Raw genomic sequence first — 21133 nt, 5'->3', positions numbered from 1 at the left:
AAGGGGTGCCCACCTTACTCTTAGAATACCACTCCCCCTCCCCCACCGGCAGAGACAGCCGTGCACCAAACAGATTACCTGTTAGATCTGAGGGCACCAGGTATTTCTTCTTATCCAGGTCTCCTATCCGTGCCTTTGGTGCCTTCTCAACAATCACCTATGAAAGGAGACAAGAACGGAACTCAGCTTGCACTAGAAGGAAGACCGGGCAGTCATAAAAACAAACTTAAACAAGGTAAACACAAACTGCAAACATTCACAGAAACGCCACCGCAGTTACAAGGTGGGTTACCAGCCCACATATAAATATCCAAAATCTATTCCATAAATCGCGTACATTTGGGAATCCACTGGGGAACAACTGAGACTGGATGGTTGAGCAGGGAGAGCAGCCCACACATGCTTTAGGTTGGGGGAGAAACAAACCAATTCCTCACTTCTTGCCGCCCCCCCCAGGCCACCCTTCTCCCCCAGCGATTGGCTGCTTGTACATGGTCAGCTGACACCACCCCCCCCCCCCCCATCACTTCTTTACCAGATCCCACAGGGCACTCCTGCCTGGGTGCCAAGGGCTCTGGCAAAGAGCACCTCTTACCTGTTCGCCCAACACCCTGCCTGCGGTAACAACTAGGTAAGGGACAATTATTATTTTGTACCCCTCCACGTAGGTAGGTCTATAACTTTGATCATAGTCACTGTTTAATACCGTAATCATGTTATACTGTTTCGGGCTACTGGGTAGTACAGCAGGTGTGCAATTTAGATCCCGTTTTGTGTCACTAGCCTGCATCTTGTCCCACAGGGATAATGCTGTAGGCTTACCTCAACAGGAATTATGTGCAGCCTCCCTCAAATCACATCCCTGCCCTCCTCCACAGTGCACCACATAAGAAAGCTTCCCATACTCAACGTTCGCAAAGATGCTCCGCTCCACACTGCTCTCCCTTAAGGCTGAGTCGGCTGGTCCTCCGCCATGCTGAGAAGCTCCAAAGTTAGAAGGGCTCTCTGGCACACCAGATACCTCTCCTCCCACCTCATCCAGACTGCACCCCTACTCACCACCTCCCCTCAACCTGGCATCCTGGGGGAAAACAGCCCCCACTCTCTTTCACAACCCTTCCATCGGACTCTCCCCACCAGCACCTCACCCCGGCCCCCTGCCAGACCCGTACTCCTCGTTCCCCCGCTCACTCAGTCCCCTCAGCCATGCCCCACACTTACAAACTGGCCAGGCGTATCCTAACTATTATTGCCCCACCAATCTGTTGCCACATGCATTTACACAGACTCCCCCCTTGCCTTCTCCTCACTGCACACCTCTACCCATCTATCCTCCAGACCCATGACACACCCCCAAAGCCCTCCAAATCACCCTACCCAGTGAAATCCCTCCTCACCCTATCTTTCAACACTCCAGAGACGTTCCCAGCCCTGCTCCCCCCCCTAGAATTCAGCTCCCAGTCCGTGTATGCAACCATAAAAGACAACCTCCTGATCTCTCCCTTGCTACATTAAACCAGCACGACTCCCAGTTGCTGCCCTACACTGACGAATCAAGGGAATCTGTCCCTTCTCCCCAAGTGAGGCTAGGAAGGTGAGCCTGCTCTCTAACACCCTCCCCTAGGGGTCACTGGGAGAGCCTCCCCCTTACAGGACAAGAACTCCCTATATACATGGACTCTCTAAAATACCAAGGACTAACAAATCCCAAGACTTCGGTGAAGAAAAGGTCTATCTATACCATTATCAAGTACCCAAACCTTCAACATAGAACAAAAGGGAACATAAGAGAAAGAAAATATGAATGTGAGAGAAACCTTTAGTAACGATATTAATGTGAGAAAGAAGCTCATAGAAATCCATGAGGGAGAATAAAGAGAAGCTGGTTATCAATACCCTGTGAAGAGAAAAAGCAGACAGAACAGGAAGAGGGGCACCTAAAAGAATGTCTTATAAATTGAAGCTCCGAAGGACCAGAGAATGTAAGTATAAGGTGAACCACAAGCCAGAACTACAGAAGATGGTGTACATTTACAGGTATATCCGAGTCCTCTATAGAGGACCGAAGAAAGTATAAATGGCCATGGAAAGATATTCTTCAGAAGCTAACATAATTTAACTGATACAGCAAATAGCTAGAGACTCTAAAGAATACAGATTAACAAGAAATCCAAAAACTGCACCTACCCTCCCCCACCCCAGCACTCACCTCAAAACAGGGACTCCACCCTGACACCCACTTATATTCCCCCTCCACCACACCTGCCAAAACCCTAAGGACCATTTCCTCACAAGCACAAACATTATGCTCATCCGCCCCCCCCTCCCCAGAACAGAAGAATCATTAGACTCCAACCCCCAGCAACCCTTCTCCTCCCATCTAACACCACTCTTCTCTGCCCTGCCCCCTCCAACCCTCCTCCACATACCACTGTCAGCCTCGAGGCACCAACAAGATGATCTTGACCCCAGCCCTCTCCTACCCTTCCGCCCACACCACCTTTGCATCCCCTACCTGTGGACATTTATCACTGTCCTCCTAGTGTCTTTCCCCCCCCGCGCTCCAGTAACACCCATCATCCCTCTCAACAAACACTCAGCCTACCATCGGAATCACATGCATCCTAATCGGCGCCAGATCCACCGCGAAAAAATAACCACCACATCTACGACTTAATATCCTCTGAAGGCGCCCCCCCACCCCAACCGCTGACATACCTTTCATCACAGAAACTTAGTTCTCTGAGGATTTCCATAGCAACAAGGCCTTCCCCCCCCCCCCTCCAGGATATACCCTTATTGTGCACAACAGAACCTGAAGATTAGGCGGAACTGCCATCCACTTCTAATCCCGCATCTCACATACACACTCTGGGGAAGAACCATCCAACTCTGCAAATCCTCCTAGTGATTTTTATCACCCCCACACTCACAGCTTACTCCTATACTGACTCTCGGGCTACAACAGAAAACACCTCCTGGTTACTCAGCCCATCCTCACCATGCTAGGGGATTTCAATATATGGTTTGACATGCAGCGTAACCACATGACACAGCCAATCCTGGGAGCCCTCCAGTTGACAACTGGTATCAGGCCCCACTCGCGCTACAGGCCACACCCTAGACACTAGCTTCAGTACTTCTGAACTGATATACAGTGTCCCTCAGCCACTTATCCAGATGGACCACGCAGCCATTGTCTACACCCTCTCCACAGCAGACCTTTCCATCCAGCTAGACTAACCCAAGATCCTCCTACTGCTTCCCACTATAGAACAAGGTAAAAGTAACCCCACGCCTGGCTGACTCCCTGCTTGCCTGCCTCCCTCCCTCTCCTGGAAAGTCAGCATTTAATCAGCCATTTTGACCAATGGCTCTCGATAGCTCTTGCCCTTCTTACCCCCTACATCAGATCCTCCACCACCAGCCAAGGCAACCCCCCCAGAAGGTGGACCCTTCCCACAAATCCCTTAAAACTGTATACTGGAACATAGGAGGCAGGCTGACCCTTCACCTCAGAACAGAACCTTCTACACAAACATATCAAAGCCCACAGGGCAGAAATTTGGAAGGCCAACAGAATCTCCAACGTGCCCCTAACACCAGCACAGAATTCCACAAGATCTCAGAATTCAAGGCTCCTCTTTGCACATTCTCCCCCACCTCACACCCAAGCACTCAGCCACTCTGACCACTTTTCAACACAGCTGTGGAAAGAAACAGCACCATCAGATTTAAATTAGCATTGCTCCTTCCACCCCGCTCTTCAGTTCTCCTCTTGCCCATCCTGAATTTTTTAAGCTACAAGCCAGCAGCCCTCAATCAGGATCTCCTGTATATCCGCATCTTCCAAAAGATATCCTCGCTTCAACTTGTGCCAGCAGCATTGCTGTATCCATCATTGATATTTCCCTCACTTCAGTCACGTTGCCACCAGTTTAAGACTTTTCACATCAAACCCCTGCCCAAACAAAAGCCTTCCCTTGACCTACCAGCCAACTGTAAGCCCATCCTGAATAATCATCCTCCCCGCCAACCCCCCCCGCCCCCCCCCCCCCAAACCAGTTTCAGGCTACAGGACACGGAATCATGCCTAGTCTCCAACAGGGATGACCTCAAAAGGGTTCCATGAGATTTCATTGCCTGCTTTTACATCGCCAGGCTTTTAAACGTGCACATCCACCCACCCAAACCCTTATTTGCCCTTTCCCACCCCCCCCCCCTAAAAAATTCAATGAGCACATACAATGTAATGTGCACGTTTAAAGGCCTGGCGATGTAACAGCAAGCAATGAAACAACGTTGTACCCTCAAAAGAACCTCCGACTCAGAAAGTTGTGCTGCACTCCTCCTCGGAGGACTTTGACACCATTGGCCACCGCACCATCATGGACAGACTCCACTCCCTCGGCATCAAGGATGCAGCACTGAAGTGGGTATTCTCCTTCCTCTCCAACACATCCCAAATTACCCACCGGCCTCCCTTCCTGGTCTCAAGAGTCTAGTCACTAACTGAGTACCACAGGGCACCGCCCTGCCTCCCCATGCGCTTCAACCTCTACCAGAGCCCCCTGCCTGCTATTATCCGTTAACACGGCCCGTCTAGCTACAACTTCACAATTGGAACCCAAATCATCTTTAAGATCCCAAAGGACACCTCCAACCTCTCCCCCAACCTCACTTCATGCCTCTCAGAAGTCAAGCAGTGGATTACAGCTAACCACCTTCAACCCCAGAAAATCCGAAATTATGATATGCAGGAAGACTGCCCTCATCCCACAACTCACCCAGGGCCATCCTCCCCACCTCCAACAAAGAAAAGAAACTTTGATGCACCATGGACGTGGATCCGATAAGCTCTCATCACATCAATCCGGATACCTACACATACGGATTCTCTGATGCATCTTCCCTCACCGTACCTACCCCTTAGTTGTCACAATCACGACCATCGTCCTCTCTCACCTAGTCTATGGCAACTCCTTGTACCTCGGCATCCCAACTCAGAAAGCTCCAAAGCACCGCAGCTATGCTCCTCCTTGCCATAGAACCTAGAGAAAATATTACATCCGCCCTGTGTGTCCTGCAATAGCTCCTCATCTAGCAGTCCACCTTCAAGGCCATGTGCATCACCCACCATGCACACCTCAGGCCCAGAACATCTACAACACACGCTCACCCCCAACAGAAACCCAAGACCAGGCACAGCTCACCTTCTTGTCATCCCTTCAACTAAATCGATCAGAATAAGGGGGAGTCCTCCTTTTCTGTCCAAGCACCCACAATATGGAACTCTATCCCTTTTAGAATCGCTGCATAGAGGATCACCTTACCTTTCGGGAAGGCACTAGAGACCTGGGCTCTTGACTGACCTAACCCACCTCTCGAGTGATGCCCCAATCTGTCTGGTGGTGAGAGTTCAATGAGTCACAGGAAGCAACTTCAAGAAGTACTGAGCACATACAAAGGAATCCTGTACACCCGCATGACGGGGCCTGGACCCAGTTCTTGAAACAAGTAATCGGGGTCATGACTCAATGACGATAAGGCCCAGCCCCCCACCTGCATATTGTAATCACAGACTACTGCCATCTCAGATCACACATCATCCTCTGCATTAAAATGCAGCTAAGTCTCACGATAGCAATTCAGTCTACTTGGGCACACAATCGGTCTCCTTGACTCACTCTCTCCCAACAGCCCACCACAGCACCCATCCACAAGTTGCTGGCAGGGACTTATCCACCCCCTACCTACCATTGTACCGGCAAATACGAAGTGCACACATGCATTCTAATGCACATATTTGTAATACCTCGGTCCTCCAAGGGCATTCACCTACAGCACTTCGAGGCCAGACCAATGGCACTATAAAAATGCCATATTACATTACATACAATTAATGGATGGTCATTGGTATGCTTCATCCATGCCCCATTTTTAAGAGCCTTAAAAATCTTTAAGGTCAAAGTAAACAAAAATTGTAGACAATGGAATAGCGTTCTGGGCCATTAATTTTTTTTTTTGTATTTTATTTTTTTTAAAGCACACACCCCCCCCCCCCCTGAGGAGATCCTTGCTCTAATAAAAACACATATGCACAGCAGCCAAACCCGCCTTGCGGTCCTTGCCTCTTACTGATGCCAATGAAGCCCTGCTCCTCCTGGGCCTTCACCAGCCTGTCAGATCATGCATGTCTACAGGTTACAGACTTTCCGAGGATTCAATAGGTATTGTCCACCACCTCCTAGGATGGGGAGAACTTTTTTTCTGTATTGAAAACAAAGCAAAAAAGGCGGTATCCCCCCCACCTCCCCCGCATCCCCCATTCCAGGCAGAGCGACTTATCTGATGCACTCCCTCGTAAGGCTGTCACAGGACAGGAGCAGTAGAAGGGGATAAGCACAAGAGAAGGATAGAGATGAACAAAAACAACCCCAAGTAATCTGGTCTGTAAATACCATAGCCCACCTCACTTCCCAATGACAAGTTTACCTGAATTAGGCAGTCCCTAGCTAGAACCACCAGTAGATGCACCGAATTCCCCTCTTATTGGCACAAATCCAAAAATGGTGGGGGGGGGGGGCTTAGTGTAGGGGTGTCGGTTAACAGGTGGAAGAGACATCTTTCTATTCAAACCTCTATAAGAATGGTCCCACCGGACAGCCATTTTTTTAAAAAAAATCACTTACCAACTCTCGGCTACCATATGCAAATATCCTTTAAACTAACCTTCCCACCCACTTAATTAAAAGGCCACAACTGGTTTAAATGGGGTAGGCGTTCATTGCTAGCATTCAAACATTAATGAGATCCAATTTACTATGCACAACCTTCAAATGCCTTGGCGGCTCTGCACCAGCGTACCTAGAAAGCAGGGTCCAGTACTATCACATTCCCAGGGTACTGCTACTAAAAAAGGTTCCCCAGTCCAAATCGCATGGAAGACGCAACAGAAGATTCTTTGCAGTAGCCCCTATATGTAGAACACTCCTCTCAGACCACCACACAACTTGGGTTTCAATTCAGAAAACCCCCTGAAAACATGACCATTTATTCAAGCCTAGACACCTTTCTTCCTCCGCTCCGATTGTTGCATCTTGCTCTTCTCAGTACCTAGCAACAGTGCACTAGAAACATCTTTTAAAACTTTAATACACAAAATCACGCACGCATTCATGTAATAAAGAAGCTCAGCAACACTTACAATGCTCTGCCATTCATAGGGTCTATTGATCTGTGAATGGTGGCCCAGCCGGAATTGAGATCTTGTGTATTTTCATCTAGGCAATCAGGTAGATGAAATAACTGGCTGCAGTTCAATGACAACAAGCCTTGAGTGTTCTTTTTGGTTCCCAGCAGTGCTTAATCAGTTTGCCGTGGTTTAGTTTACCCGATTTTTCACCCACATGAAATTCCCACCAAGAACAAGGTGGGAGCGATTCTAGATTCAGGAATGACCTTAAGCCGAGGGGGCGCTACTTGCCGGTGCCACGATTCGTTCCACAGACCATCAGAACTGGTGCCTGACAGCACCATGTAACAGCTATCCAAACATTGGTCTCCGCGTTAGACCTGAAGCGCAGATATCTCCCTCAGTTTGTTCACCGACTGAGACCAGTTTCAGACTTCCAGGCCACGCGGGCTCTCAGCCTGAGAGGCACTTCGGCCCTGTCATGGGAGGAGCCTACACTGTTCCGCTGCCCTGGAATACTGAAGCCACGCGCAGTGCCCATGGATAGCACTACGGGGTAGCTGTGCCTTCAAACTAGGAAGGCAGAGAATACATTCCACAGCGACCCACTCCGCATACAGGCAGGTCTCCTGTGGAGCCGGCATCCCGGACCCCGCTGTTCCGGTGAGCAAATGCTCCACTCGTCACGCATTCAGACTGTTGTCCGGGGCCCTCATCACTGCATGAGCAACATCAGCGGGCTTTACTTCCCACACGGAGTCACCGGGCATCGGGCCGTGCAGGTGATTGGAGTCCCTGGCTTCCCAGAAATCCCAGCGGGCGCACGGGCTGTGGATGGCTTCAGCATCCAGAGCCTGGGCCCCTGCCCAAGTTGCCAGTCGTGGGGCCAAGGAACCACAGCTACTGTAAGCCAGTGCCTAAAATCATACATACAAAAGAACAGAGGTGGCTGTGAGATCTTAGCCCCCGGCTTCTATACCAGAGTGCCCCTCCCCACAGCCCCCCTATCTGTACGGCTTTCCTTGCTCTGGGACCATCATCCTTCCTTGGGCTGGGGAAGAGGCCCCACACAATATGTCAGCCAACTGGTTGTTAACCCTTCTTCGCCAACAGACCCACCTCATATGTGGTCGCCCTCATGGGCCTGAGGAGTGGCCAGTCCCCATGGACCTGACATGAGTGCCTGTGTTTCAAGTTTCCTGCCACTGGGCAAGGCAGACTGAGTCCTCCTTCCTCCTACCTCACCGCATCTGGTACTACTGCCACCGAGGGGAGCCATCTCCCCACTTGCCTACACTCGCCTTGGATTTGTGAACTCAACTGGCCTTCGGCTGTTTGTCTGGGGCACCCTGGACACCCACACTGCGACTTGAGTCACTGAAGCGGGGCGTGTCATACAGGGGAGAACACAACACATCCGTATCAGAGCTGTCTACATTCTGCTAGCTCCCCCCCCCGTTCAACGGCATGCACAGGATATCTTAGCCACAAGCCCCAACAACTAATTTACCACGGCATACCTGTGGTGCCCACCTGTGGGTCAGTGCAGCCGGCTCTGCTGTTACCTGAAGTGCTGAACTAGTCTGTGGGACCCCAACCTTATCCTGGTCCGCCCCCCCCCCCCCCCAACGGTGAACCGGCTCATCAGCAGGGTGCCGCTCTGCTCTCTGGCCACTCCCGAACACTATTAGACATACATATAGACATACATAATAAATAATAAATAATAATAATTTGGCACTTATATAGCGCTACAAACCCTCAGGTATCTGAGCGCTGCTTATTATTACCCACAGTGTGTGGTGCTCATTAATCGACCTCGGAAGGATGAAAGGCCGAGTTTGTCCCCGCCGATTCAAATCTGCGTTAGCAGACTCTGCACAGATGTCAGAGCGAGCGCTCTACTCGCTGTGCCACTTGACCGGCTAACCTCCATCCGGCTCCCCTAAGCCTTCGCTGCACTTCCACAGCTGCTATGAGACCTGGAGACCAGCACCCCTTGGATCAGCTTGGATTCACTGCTCGTAAACTCCTTCCTGCTACTGGCGATTGTCGAGTACATATAGGATCTCTCTCTACCTTCTATCACTACCAGTGGTTAATCATTTTGATCCCGCGGAAGCCCTGAGCGATCATGACAAAGGGGACCAACAAAAAGCAGAGCTCTATCAACATGTTCACAAAGGGCACACCGAAACCGAATGAAGACCCCGCCAGTGGCAGAGACCCCCCCCCCCCCCGGCTGGACCCTCTGAACCCACAGAACTTCAGAAAATGGACTACATGTGGGAGGGGGATCACTGCCCTCCATTCCAAACATGACGATACGAGTGGGACAATCATCTATATTAAAGCCCAGATGGAGAATACCAACACCAGGGTGGCAGAGGTTGAAGCCAGGGTTGGCCTGGCGGAATATGACATTGGTGTGCTTCAAGCTGAAGTGGCCACTCTGTCCAGACAGGTTCAAACGTTCAGCAAAAAGAAGGAGGACCTGGAATCATGGTCTAGATGAAAACCTGCACCTCATTGGTGTACCGGAAGACAAAAGAGACAGCCCTATGGAGGAATACATGGAGCGATTTCTTCTCACCCTATTGGAGCCCCCTAAACTCTCGCCTCAGTTTGCAATTGAACGGGCTCACCTATCCCTGGCTGCGAAGCTCAAGCCTGGCACTCCCCCTCATCGGACGAATATGGAGACAGGGATGCTTTGTTACCTGCTGTAAGAGCCAAAGACGAACTGATGCTTGGCTCCACCAGGATTAATCTATACCCAGACTTCTCAATAGCTATCCTAGCTGTTAAGAAAACCTACGGGAGCTGGGGGCCAAGTACTCCATGCTGTATCCTGCAAAACTGAGAATCGAGCACACAGACTGAGTTTTCTTCTTCACTATGCCATTGGAGGCTAGCAAATGTGTTGAGAATCACTTCCTGGGCTGATGGAGGATTCAAGCCCTGTGAACACTCCTGGAAATCTCTTTCACTTACCCATTGACGGGCGCAGTGCTCGTCCGCTTGTCTACTTCCTAGGACATGTCATCCTTGTTAGAACAATTGGAGACTAGTTCCCGGTTCCACCCATGGTCTCCACTACACTCACCCCTGTTTTGTTGAATTGTGCACCACTTTGCTTGGTTCATGCTCGCTCTGGAGTAACGGCTGTCATCGGTTCACGCACAGAAAGAACAGGCGGTAATCCTGGCACTTTCATCTCAGGAAAATCAACGAGTTTTGTTCCTTCTACGAAACGATACACCAATGCTGACACTGCCCCCAAGGCGGACATCGAAATCTTCTTGGATAGTCTGGCACTCTGCTGTCTGCAGAGCCCAGACACACCCTGGACCACCCGGTGGAGGAGTAGTCTAAGGCAATAAGACTCCTTATCGTCCGTTAAGGCACCCGGTATGGACGTGCCAACTACCGACTTTTACATGGTCCACGACAGAAGTCATTTAACTTGGGGTGACGGTCACACATCACTGGATTGCTCTATCCGACCACTATTTTGGGAATTACCTCACTTCTCTGTGCCGAAGGGCAGCCCACTGGGTCAGACTACTGATTACACTAGCCGGGAGGGTTGCCATTCTCAAAATGATTGTCTTACCACAACTCTTATACAGATTCCAGAACATACGGCAATGGCCAGGTCATGGGTTTTTCAAGTCACTGACCCAGACCATCAACGCTTTTCTGTGGCACTCATAGCGCTGTCCACCTGAAACTCTAAACATTGGCTACCCCAATTGCGCTGGGTGGGTTCGGAGACCCTGACTTTGAGGGATACCTGATCAATGCGCAAGCTCAATTTGCAGCGTTCTGGTTTGACTGCGGGATTTCCACCCCACGTTAAAAACTTGAATGCCTGGCGGCTGGATGTCCGCTCCTTGGTTCTCCCCTCCCTGAGCCTCACACCAGACCCCACAGGATCCACAATGGTGACATGGAATAAACTTTGGAAAAGGACCACACCCCCCGTTTCATGGCGACTTTCCCCTGTGGAATCATTTCCCCGACTTCCCTTGTGTGAAGCCGCAACGGTTCACCACTGGGTCAAATGAAGGCTTTGCCACTGTCCGCGGGGACCTTTACTGAGTTGCCAGACCTACCCGATTCCCTATGAGGATTGCCCTCCCGTTGGCTTCACTATGCAGGTCTCCGTCAGACCCTCAAGAGCAGATGGCCTGAATTTCCCCTTGATCTGCCCCCTCCCTCCGTTGATTCCTTCTTAGCTGAGATTATATTGGGCAGCTCCCCCTGGGGGAGGGTCCCCCGACTGTACAGCCTCCTTCAAGACAGGAATCTCGCTCCACTCGTGGGTGGACTCAGGAAAGTGTGGCGTAGGGATCCAAGCGTCAAAATAACAGATCAGCGTTGGGAGCATGTGTGCACCCGCACCGGGGAAGTATCTTTAGATTTAAACAAATCCAGTTTAAAATACTCCACAGATACCACTACCTCCAGCTAGGTTACACCACATGTCAGCTGATCACTCTTCTGGATGTCCCCGGTGTAAAGCAAATAATGCAGATTACATACATATGCGCTGGTCTTGCCCGAACCTCTCCACATTCTGGTTTGAGGTGTGCGCAACCCTGTCCCAGATTTGCGCTATATCCCCATCTCCACTGGCCTGCCTTTTTCATGAGTTTCCCCCATATGAGTCGTGATTTCAAGAAACTAGCCGGCTTGTGCATACTACTTGCGACCCACTGCAGTTTGCATCACTGGCTGCGCCCTGCCGCCCCCACTCTCAACCAGTGGCTTCAGGCTGTCACCTGGGCCTCCGATACAGAGGAGCGTTGGGCTAGTTTGCAGCCGGTGGTATGTAGAGCAAGAAATATTTGGACTCCCTTCCGGTCATACTTGCTCTCCTCTAGTGAGGAGGAAGAGGATGCTGATAAACCCTGCTACCGCCCCCACACCCCTGCACCTGATTCTAATTGATCCACCCATCTTTTCCCTGGGTGCCTACCACACTTGCTGGAAAACTCATACACTCAGTCATTATGACCCTGCGTGCCATAGTATCAGTCTGCATATCCTCTTGTAACTGCTGATTGCCAATGTTTGGCTTGTTCTCCGTTAAAGGTTTTAAAATTATTTTTTTATTAAAAGGTTGACATTAAGCCCTTACATCTAAACACAGTCAAGGCAGTCTTTCATCTGCATATATGTTATGTCTTCCAAAAAAATAACATAATAAAAAGGCCTGAGGGCTGGGGGGTAAGGACATTTTCCAACTCTTGCAAAGCACTATATGCAGGAATCTAAGCACCTTCATTTATTAGGTGCCTCTTAAACATTTGTTTTCACTTTAAATAAGGAATCTGAAGTGTCTATGGAAAGACATCCAAAATTGTAAAAATGCGGCCTGTAAGAACTGGCCAAGTTCCCTCGATGGCAGAGTGTGAAATTGGTTGCTTGAAGATTTATGGTCCAATGGGCATCAGTTTAGGGTACCCCCCCCCTCATTACGGATGTTGAAGTCAAAGATCAGTTTTCAGAGCATATCTGAAAACTATTAGCCCATTGAAGAATTAGGGTGGCCACCTCTGGTTCTGATGTGCCACTGCGGTCAGTAACAAATGGGCAAATAAATGTTTTCACTCATTCAGCTAACTTCTCAGACTGGCCGTCACTGAGAATACTTAACCCGGACAGCCATAGGGCTTATCCATACACAGGAAATCCTTAAACCGTCTTGGCACTCCGCGTTAAGGCACAAATGATCATCTCCCAAAACAATCCTGCAAGTTCAGGGTTAGACTTCAGCCAAGTGGGGAATCCATCAATAACCAGTTATTCACACAGACTGAAGCCCGAAATTGACCACGAAAATATACGTGCAAGTAAGCCCCCTTAATCAATGTGTTGGCAATGAAACCTGTGGTATGAATGGAGAGTTCGCCAAACATTAAAACATTAGGGAGCTCAAGCTTGCTTCGTTTTCTACCCATTTGAAACACATTTCCCGGGAACAGAAAGGCAATACAAATGGAGGACTGGGGTGAAGGGTTCTTAGATCCTTGGCTTGCTTTTAAGTGCAAGAGGACTTAATTTAACAAGCTAATTCAGTATGCTGTAGAACCATTAGATGTGCCAAGTTAGACTGTCATTTAACTGAGAAACTCAGAATGTGCGCGGTTTTCCCCCCTCAAGCGCAACATCCGATAGTTTTCATTCTCTTTCCACTGTACACAAACGCTTACAATATAACGAGCCCAGGGCTGCACTACAACAAATCTAGCATGTGCAAAATATCCCTCCATCTCGACATGCTTTCCTGTCCTCCACATGCAACACAAGAACTTGACCCCATTGCACTACAGCTGCAAATGCAATACTAAAGACATTGTATTGCTTGGTGTTAAAAAAAAAATAAAAAGATGAGGTCGTAACAGCATTGGGCTCCAGGCTAGTTCTAATATGGATAAATTATGTGCATTTTTGGATTTTACCTTAAGGGGATGTGTGAGGGATCAGAAATTAGAGGCAGGGACAAAGTGGTAATATTCTCAGCCATTTTATTAACAATAAGGGGTTTGGATAAAGGCCAAACTTTCCCTAACCTAAAGAGTGTCCCTTTTATGAAACCAAAACTAAAGTAGGCTGATTTTGCGGCCAAACTAAAATCGGGCCCCCACACAAACACATTCAAAAAGCACAAGGTAAATGTTTCCAATTTCAATTCAACAAAAACATGCAAGAACTCTTCAACCAAAACAATCCTTGTGTCCAGTGGTTGGTTCTCTTCCCGTGGATTATTTCAAGAAAATTGTTCCGTTTCAAGAACAGCCTCTTAAAAAGGTAATGCAAATGTCTTTTACTTTCCGCTGGCCAGCAAAACAATGTCGTTCCACAACCTGGCCTGGAATGTAACAAAGGAAGTCTTCCCTAGTCTTTGAGCATGGCAAAAAGAATGCATTCTCCAAAACACTGGTTGTAACATGGCAGAGGAAAGTCTTGGAGGATGGTTACAAATTTTCTTTCGCCAATATTGATTAAAGTATGGCAAAGGCTTGCAATCTCTTGTTGACAAAATGTTCAAGTGAAAACAAAACACCTTAATGACAGCTTCTCTTCAACAACAATTAAAAACTGGTTTCCTGGTATACTCCCCTGCCACAAAACTCAGATTATCCTGGTTTACATTCCTGCCAGGAATATCTTCCTTTCGGCTCATGCAGATCCCCTGATACTCTCCTGCCAGGTATCTCTTTCCAAAAGGTTCATCATCAGTCTCTCTGCAACATTCACATTCCCCTAAAGTATTACAAATGTACTTCAACAGCACAACGTTGTGGACTTCAGTTCTTTCTTGTACCAATTTCCCCCCCATACGGATATCCCATATATTGTATTGCAGTCATTTATGTAGGACCATTTCTCCATGTTTATGGCCTCAATTCGCTTTGTGGTTCGCATTTACTCGGGCCAAAGATGGGGAAAATTCTAAGAGTTTACTTTAAGATGCGTGTGTGCATTCTAGTGCAGGTGACTGTGCCCAGCTATAGCACGTTATTACATAGGTTGTCACTGTATAATAATGGAAGGGGTGTTTAGGCATGTCAGGGGTTTCAGTGAGGACAGCTATGTGTTCGACATAGCAATAGCTGCATTCCAGCGTGCACGGATCGGTAGCTGTGCCTGTGGCATGTGTCCACAGACATGGTGCGATTTCTACATACCTTAGTAGACCTTCTTCTTCAGTGTCCTTTTCTGAGGTGTCTCATGGCGACAGACTGGTCACTCAAGTGAGTCTTCTGGTGGGGTTAGCATATTACCTTTGGAAGGACCTGGCTGGTGGCATTTTCTTTTTAGTGCAATGGATACATTTAAATAGACCTTGCTACTTGTGGACTTAGACCAATGGTATAGTTTCCTGTCCCCACAGGAAAGAACTGTCCAAGTGCGTCTTAATGCATCTCTATACCTAATCCCCAAAAGTGCGTTCCGTGCCCAATGGCTCAAGTTGAACCAGCGCATTTCCTTTCTAGGAGGGGGGTTGTTCAAGCTCTGCCTGTCAACCTTTCTTTTAATGGCTCTTGGCAAGGCTTGGTCCAGGTTTCACCCAACTGACAGATCAGATTTGTACAACTTTTGCCGCTTTGTTCCTCTCACAATGTCTTTTGGCAAAGCTGGTTCCAGGTTTCCCACAACTGACATCTCACATTTATACCATATTTGCCTTTTCTTTTCAAGCCCATTTGGTCATTATTCAAAATTGCTTCCCAAATATTCTTTAACCACCGGCGGCGCCCCCACCCCACTCCGTCACCCCCTCCATCCGTAGGTTTAGGCTGACTTGCCGGTTCACTGTGCAGGTGCTGCAAGAAGATTTCGTTGAGCAAAACGCAAAACTCGGCAGAGGGGAGTGTGTGTCGATGGAGTCGACTCAATGTCCCTCAAGGTCCTCTGCCTCTAGGTATTGAAGGTATGTAGAGCACATGCAGCACCGGTTGGCTTCAGTTCCGTTTTCTCGTGAATGCCATCGCTTCGGGAAATACAGCGTGCTTCATTACTACTAACGCGAGTATGTCGTCTTCGTCGACACATACTACCCCGAAGACCAAGTTCAAGAAGTTGAGATTGTGACCCGAAAAGGTCATTGAGCGATCCACACCGTGCGAGTTTTGTGTCTCATGGTGAAGCATAAGACCTCAGCCTGTTCCAAGTGCCGGAAAGGACCTGAAGTAGTGAAAGGGGAAATTGGCGGTAGGTTGAAACCCCAAATCTTCTACCCAGCCCAAAATCATCTGACGCGTCGAAAGGAGCCTCTTCTCGGAGGAAGAAAGTTTAAAGATCGAGGAGTGGCTACCACCACTCATTGAAGTCTAAAAAGTAGACACCATACGTCACCTTCGTTGAACACTTCCCAAAAGAGAATACCTTGCCCCAAACAACAACAAAAAAAATACAAAAAAAAATAAATATTGCTGAATGGGAAGCATTTAGAGCAGAAATGCAGAAAATACTTTAAAAGCAAAAACCAACGACAAGCCATGCCCCTTCCGTGCCTTTCAAAGAAGCCGGTAAGGAAAGGGCTCTGCCTAAATCCTGCATGCCCCAGTATGGGACGAAGGCCTGATCCTCATGGAGAACCGTCGAGACCTCGATACAATGACAAGGCATCAAAGGATCCGTCGAGCTGTAAACAAGTAGAGCTCAACACCCGACGCACCTTAGACGCCAGTCAAACCCGGACATCGGTGTCACCTTAGACACCAGCTGTGCAATCGACACTGAGCACCCCATCTAAATCAATAGTCAGAAAAAAAAAAAAAAGAAAAAAAAAGTTGACACCAAGCATCGAATCCACTATTTATCAAACCCCTGATGCCTGAAAAAACGTGTCTATACCAAGGAAAGACTAAGTCCCGTACCTCAATATATGAGAATGAACTCTCCGACAATGATGCACCCATTGGTGTCCAATTTGGCACACCAAATGTGCCTTGAAGTTTATTTCAAAGGAGTCAAGGTTGAAAGACCTTTATGATAATCTACAGACGGCTAATGGGGTGGCCACCTCACCCGAGATAGATTTTAGAAAACCAGAGGATGGGGAGCATGCTGATGCGTCATAGACCTCTAATGTTCAAGGTGATGTAATATATGGGGTGGAGGCGGCCTCAAATACCATTTGAGCAGGATGATCCGATTGACATCATGGAAAAAAGGTCCACAGACAGATCAAATTACCTTTCGATATTGCTCTCCAAAAAAAGGGTGGCAGCGAATTGGGTGATGCCAGAAACAGACTGTAAATAAAAATCTGACCAAGAAACACTACCCTTCCAGTAGTGACCCTGACTGTCTAAAGACCCCACTCAGCAAGTCTGGTGGTACAGGCAGAGCAGCTTACCCTACCATCCGTCCAGATGGGACAACAAAAGAGTAGATGGATGAGCAAGGAAGTTATTTTCTGCAGGGAGTATGGCGCGCAAATCTTGCAAGGGCACACGTGGAGTTGGCAAATTTACTTTCACACTATGGGACTGCACTTCCATGGCGGCAGAGCACATTACCGAGGGGGATGAAAGTCTGGTTCCTGGCCATAATTCGAGACTGCAAAGAAGCCATGTCAGTGTCTCTTCAGTCACGTCTGGATTCTGCTGACAGCAACAGCAAAGCCATGGCTACTAGAACCATTAAACCCAGATGTGCCTGGTTGAGGAAGTCGGGTTTTACATTGGCTGTGCATTCGAGACCTCAACACACCCTTTGACGGTCTCACTTGTTGGCAACAAGGCTGACGAAAGCCTTGGGAAGTTGCAGACCTCTAAGAACGCAGCCAAATATTTAGGTGCTGCTATTAGGGAGCCTCAGCCTTTTCACCCTAGTGGAGAGACTTGGAGGGGTATAGCTTTTTGCTACTACTCAGTTGGAAGAGATGGTCAAAGAAAGTTCCCTCGTGGTGGATGAGAGAGGTGCAAAGCCAGCTCAAGAAGGGGCATCTTTATCACCTGCCACTGCATCAGCCGCCTGAAAACCACTGAGGTCTTGGACACAGTTCACCAGTGGGGATGGGGGGGCAGACTGTCTCAGCAGCTAGAAGAACAGCGAGACATTACTTCAGATGCTTGGGCATTGGAAACCGTAGCCCACAGGTACTGCCTTCCGTTCATACAGAGACCTCAGAGCAATTTACCGGGGAGCCACTCTGGAAGATTCCAGATCCATTTCTTGTGCAGGAAATTTTAACCCTGCTAGAGAAAGGCGCTATAGAACCAGTGCCTGTAGCAGAGAGGAACAAGTTACTCAGGAATGACAAATTCAAGATGGTCACACTCGCAGATCCTTCAGGCACTCCAACTCCAGGATTGGATGGCGTCATTGGACCTTCAGGATGCCGATTTTCCATGTGCTAATCCACCTCAATAACTGAACATATCTGGGAGGTTTGCAGTTGCCGGTTCTCATTATCAATTTCGAATTCTGCCATTCGGGCTAATCTCCGCCTGAGGGTTTTGGCCAAACTGATGGTGGTGGCAGTGTTTCATGAGATGGGTGCTTCACGTCTACCCTGACCTAGACGAAGCGCTGATCAGGGCACGTTCTCCCAAACAAGTCCTGGGTCATATCAACTTCACCTGCCACTGTTGGAACAAATTCTGCAACTGGTGCAGAGACAAGAAAGAAGACCCTTTTCTCTGCAAAACACCAGAGGCTGTATCCTTTTTACTATCTTTCACTATCTGGGGCTCTAGGTTCGAACTATTAAGGGCCATTTGGCAGCACTATCCATCTTCAAGCGCTTGTCTGAAGAAAGTTCATATTTCAAGATTCCACTGGTGACAATTTCTAAAGCGCCTCAAATATAATTTTTAAAACCATTCTCTTGGTAGCTTTAACTTCAGCCCGTAGAGTGAGTGAATTGCAGGCACTTCATCCAAGGTACCCTTTGCCATCTTCCAGAAAGATAGGCGTGTGCTGAGGGTTAAGCCTTTATTCTTAACCGAAATCATTTGATTTTCACATAAGGCAGACATGGTTTTACCTTCTTTCCATCCCCCACCTCATCCTGGTAAGGAGGAGAGACTACACAGGTTGGACCCTTAGAGCTCTGAGCTTTTATATATCTAGGTTGTCAAAACTTTGCATTGATGATCAGCTTTTCATTGGCTTTACAGGCCACAAACTGGGTCAGGCTGTTACGAAACAGACCTTACGCAGGTGGATCATTCTGGCAATTTCAGAATGTTAGACTGGCAGTTAAGGATCCAACTGTAAGAATAAGAGCCAGTTCCACCAGAGGCATGGCTACCTCTACAGCCCTGCAAAGGGGTGTGCCGATAAAAAAGCATTTGTGAGGCATTAACGTGGTCTACTATTCACAGGTTCACAAAACATTACTGCCTGGAGCCTTCCCTTGTCAGGGTGGGAGCTTTGGAAAAGCAGTCCTGCATGGAGTTCATGAAAACTAAAATTCTTACTCCCTCCACCAAATCTAATACTGTTTTGGGAGTCTATCAAAGATGAGGATTGCGTGGGAGGACACAATCCATTCCAAGAACAAGTTACTTACCCCTGGTAATGTTCTTTCGACTATGTTCCTCCCACGTATTCCTCATCGCACTCCCAACCTACCCCACAGAAGAATTTCCCATGCTATTACAGCTTTCACTCCTTCAAAGCGGAGAACGGTCAAACCTGTGGTTATGCAGGTATTTCTACTGTAAGAAAAACAGAACTAAAGCCAACAGGTGCTGCGCTATAATTATATATACATACATACATACATACACACACACACACCTTTGCCGACATCCTCAAGACAGAGGCCCTCGAGTCGACTGCATCAACGCACAGCGCCCCCTACAGATATGTCTATCCGAATATATATATATATATATATATATATATATATATATATATATATATATATATATATATATATATATATATATATATATATATATATATATATATATATATATATCGGATAGACATATCAGATAGACATTCACAAGACTATCGAATATCAAAGATGAGGAATACATGGGAGGAATATCCAGTTGAATTAAAGTGTTCTTCTCCGGTCCCGAACACCGCACAGACCACCATCACAGAGGAATCAGTGACAACTATGCAGGATTCATCACAGTTGGGAGAAATATTGTGGGGCAAACTCTACTCAGCTGCAGATAGAAAACAGATTGTGTGGACTGCTGCTTCACCATGAATTTTGGAATTGGAGTTGAGATTAATCAAAATGGCTAACAGGCCCTGAGGAATACCCCAGGACTGCAGTTTGCTCCAAAGTCACCCTTGATTTATTGTATCAAAAGCAAGGGAGAGATCCAACCACGCCCCATAAAGAGTTAGCCCTTCCTTCTGCCAAGATCTTCCTATAGCCAGATTAAAAATCAGTCCATTCAATGAGGTAGAAAGACCCCTCGTAAAACCTATCTGCGGTCTATGCAGGATTCCCCCTAGCATCTGCCCAAGCCTCAAGATCCGAGTACAAAATCTGCACAAATTTTACTTTCTGCATCCAACAGGGCTAGGGCTATATGTCAATAATTGAGCGGTGAGGACCGATCGCCTTTTTTTGTAGATTGGGATAACTAGTGCTGTTTCCCACAAGACTGGTAACTATCTCTAAACCTGAAGATGTAATTAAACAAGTCCCACAGAATCCCAGACCACAGCGGTGCATCTGCCCTCATAAGAGTTTGTCAGCCGTTACAGCCTGCAGCCCTCGAGGAAGAAGTCTTCCCGATTAGGTCCTCAATGATTGCCCGGGATAAAATATCCCACCCCTTTGTCCAATTAAAATTGGTCACTTTCCTGTAAAGTTTCAGGAAATGAGATCGCCAGACTTCAGGAATAAAACATTAGCCTGTATCGAGGCCTGGGATTTCCCCTCCCGATTTACACGAAAATTGGGCTCCTAGTCATCCAAGCATAGCCTCACTGCCTTGCTGAAGACTTAAGAATCTATGCGCCCGGGACCACCCTTTATATGCACTCATGACAGCTTTACGTTGTTATGTGACGCACGTTTGCTCGTTTGTTTATTGATTTATAAGGTGCAGAGTTATCGGGGTGCTTTTTACATAGACCTGCAAATATCCTTTCAGCATGAGTTACAATATTTACAATAGGTAACAGAATTTACAATTGATAACGCTTAATAAAACAGTATATACATGCGGTACAGGTGCAGCAGCAGGTACATTAAATCTACTTTGTCTCTATGACATTGTAAGTAACCACTGCCATACTACCAGGGTAAGCTAGGCTTGAACAATACAATTGTGTCAGTGATCATTGGCTACAAGCCAATTTATAGCGTCTCGCCTAAAGCTATGAAAAGGTTGGTCAGCTCGCAAGGAGGGAGGGCATTTCAAGCTTGTGCTACCATAACAGGGAAAACTACTCCCCCCCTGCTTTTTTAAATTTTTATTTTGAATCTAGGAA

General features: G+C 47.8%; 1 protein-coding gene across 1 annotated transcript in view; it reads right to left on the bottom strand.

Annotated features, from left to right (window-relative positions):
• GABARAP (GABA type A receptor-associated protein) overlaps positions 1 to 21133 on the bottom strand; it is a 58142-nt gene that overhangs the window by 8397 nt on the left and 28612 nt on the right. The window contains exon 2 of the mRNA XM_069645842.1: positions 79 to 157. Within this exon, the coding sequence (XP_069501943.1) occupies positions 79 to 157 (79 nt within the window). The remainder of the gene's footprint in view (positions 1 to 78; positions 158 to 21133) is intronic.

Source organism: Ambystoma mexicanum, chromosome 1p, assembly GCF_040938575.1.
Source record: "Ambystoma mexicanum isolate Mex_15411 chromosome 1p, UKY_AmexF1_1, whole genome shotgun sequence".
In the NCBI taxonomy this organism is placed as follows: domain Eukaryota; kingdom Metazoa; phylum Chordata; class Amphibia; order Caudata; family Ambystomatidae; genus Ambystoma; species Ambystoma mexicanum.
The sequence above is the reverse complement of the archived record's forward strand: the minus strand, read 5'-3'. Positions and strand labels throughout refer to the sequence as shown.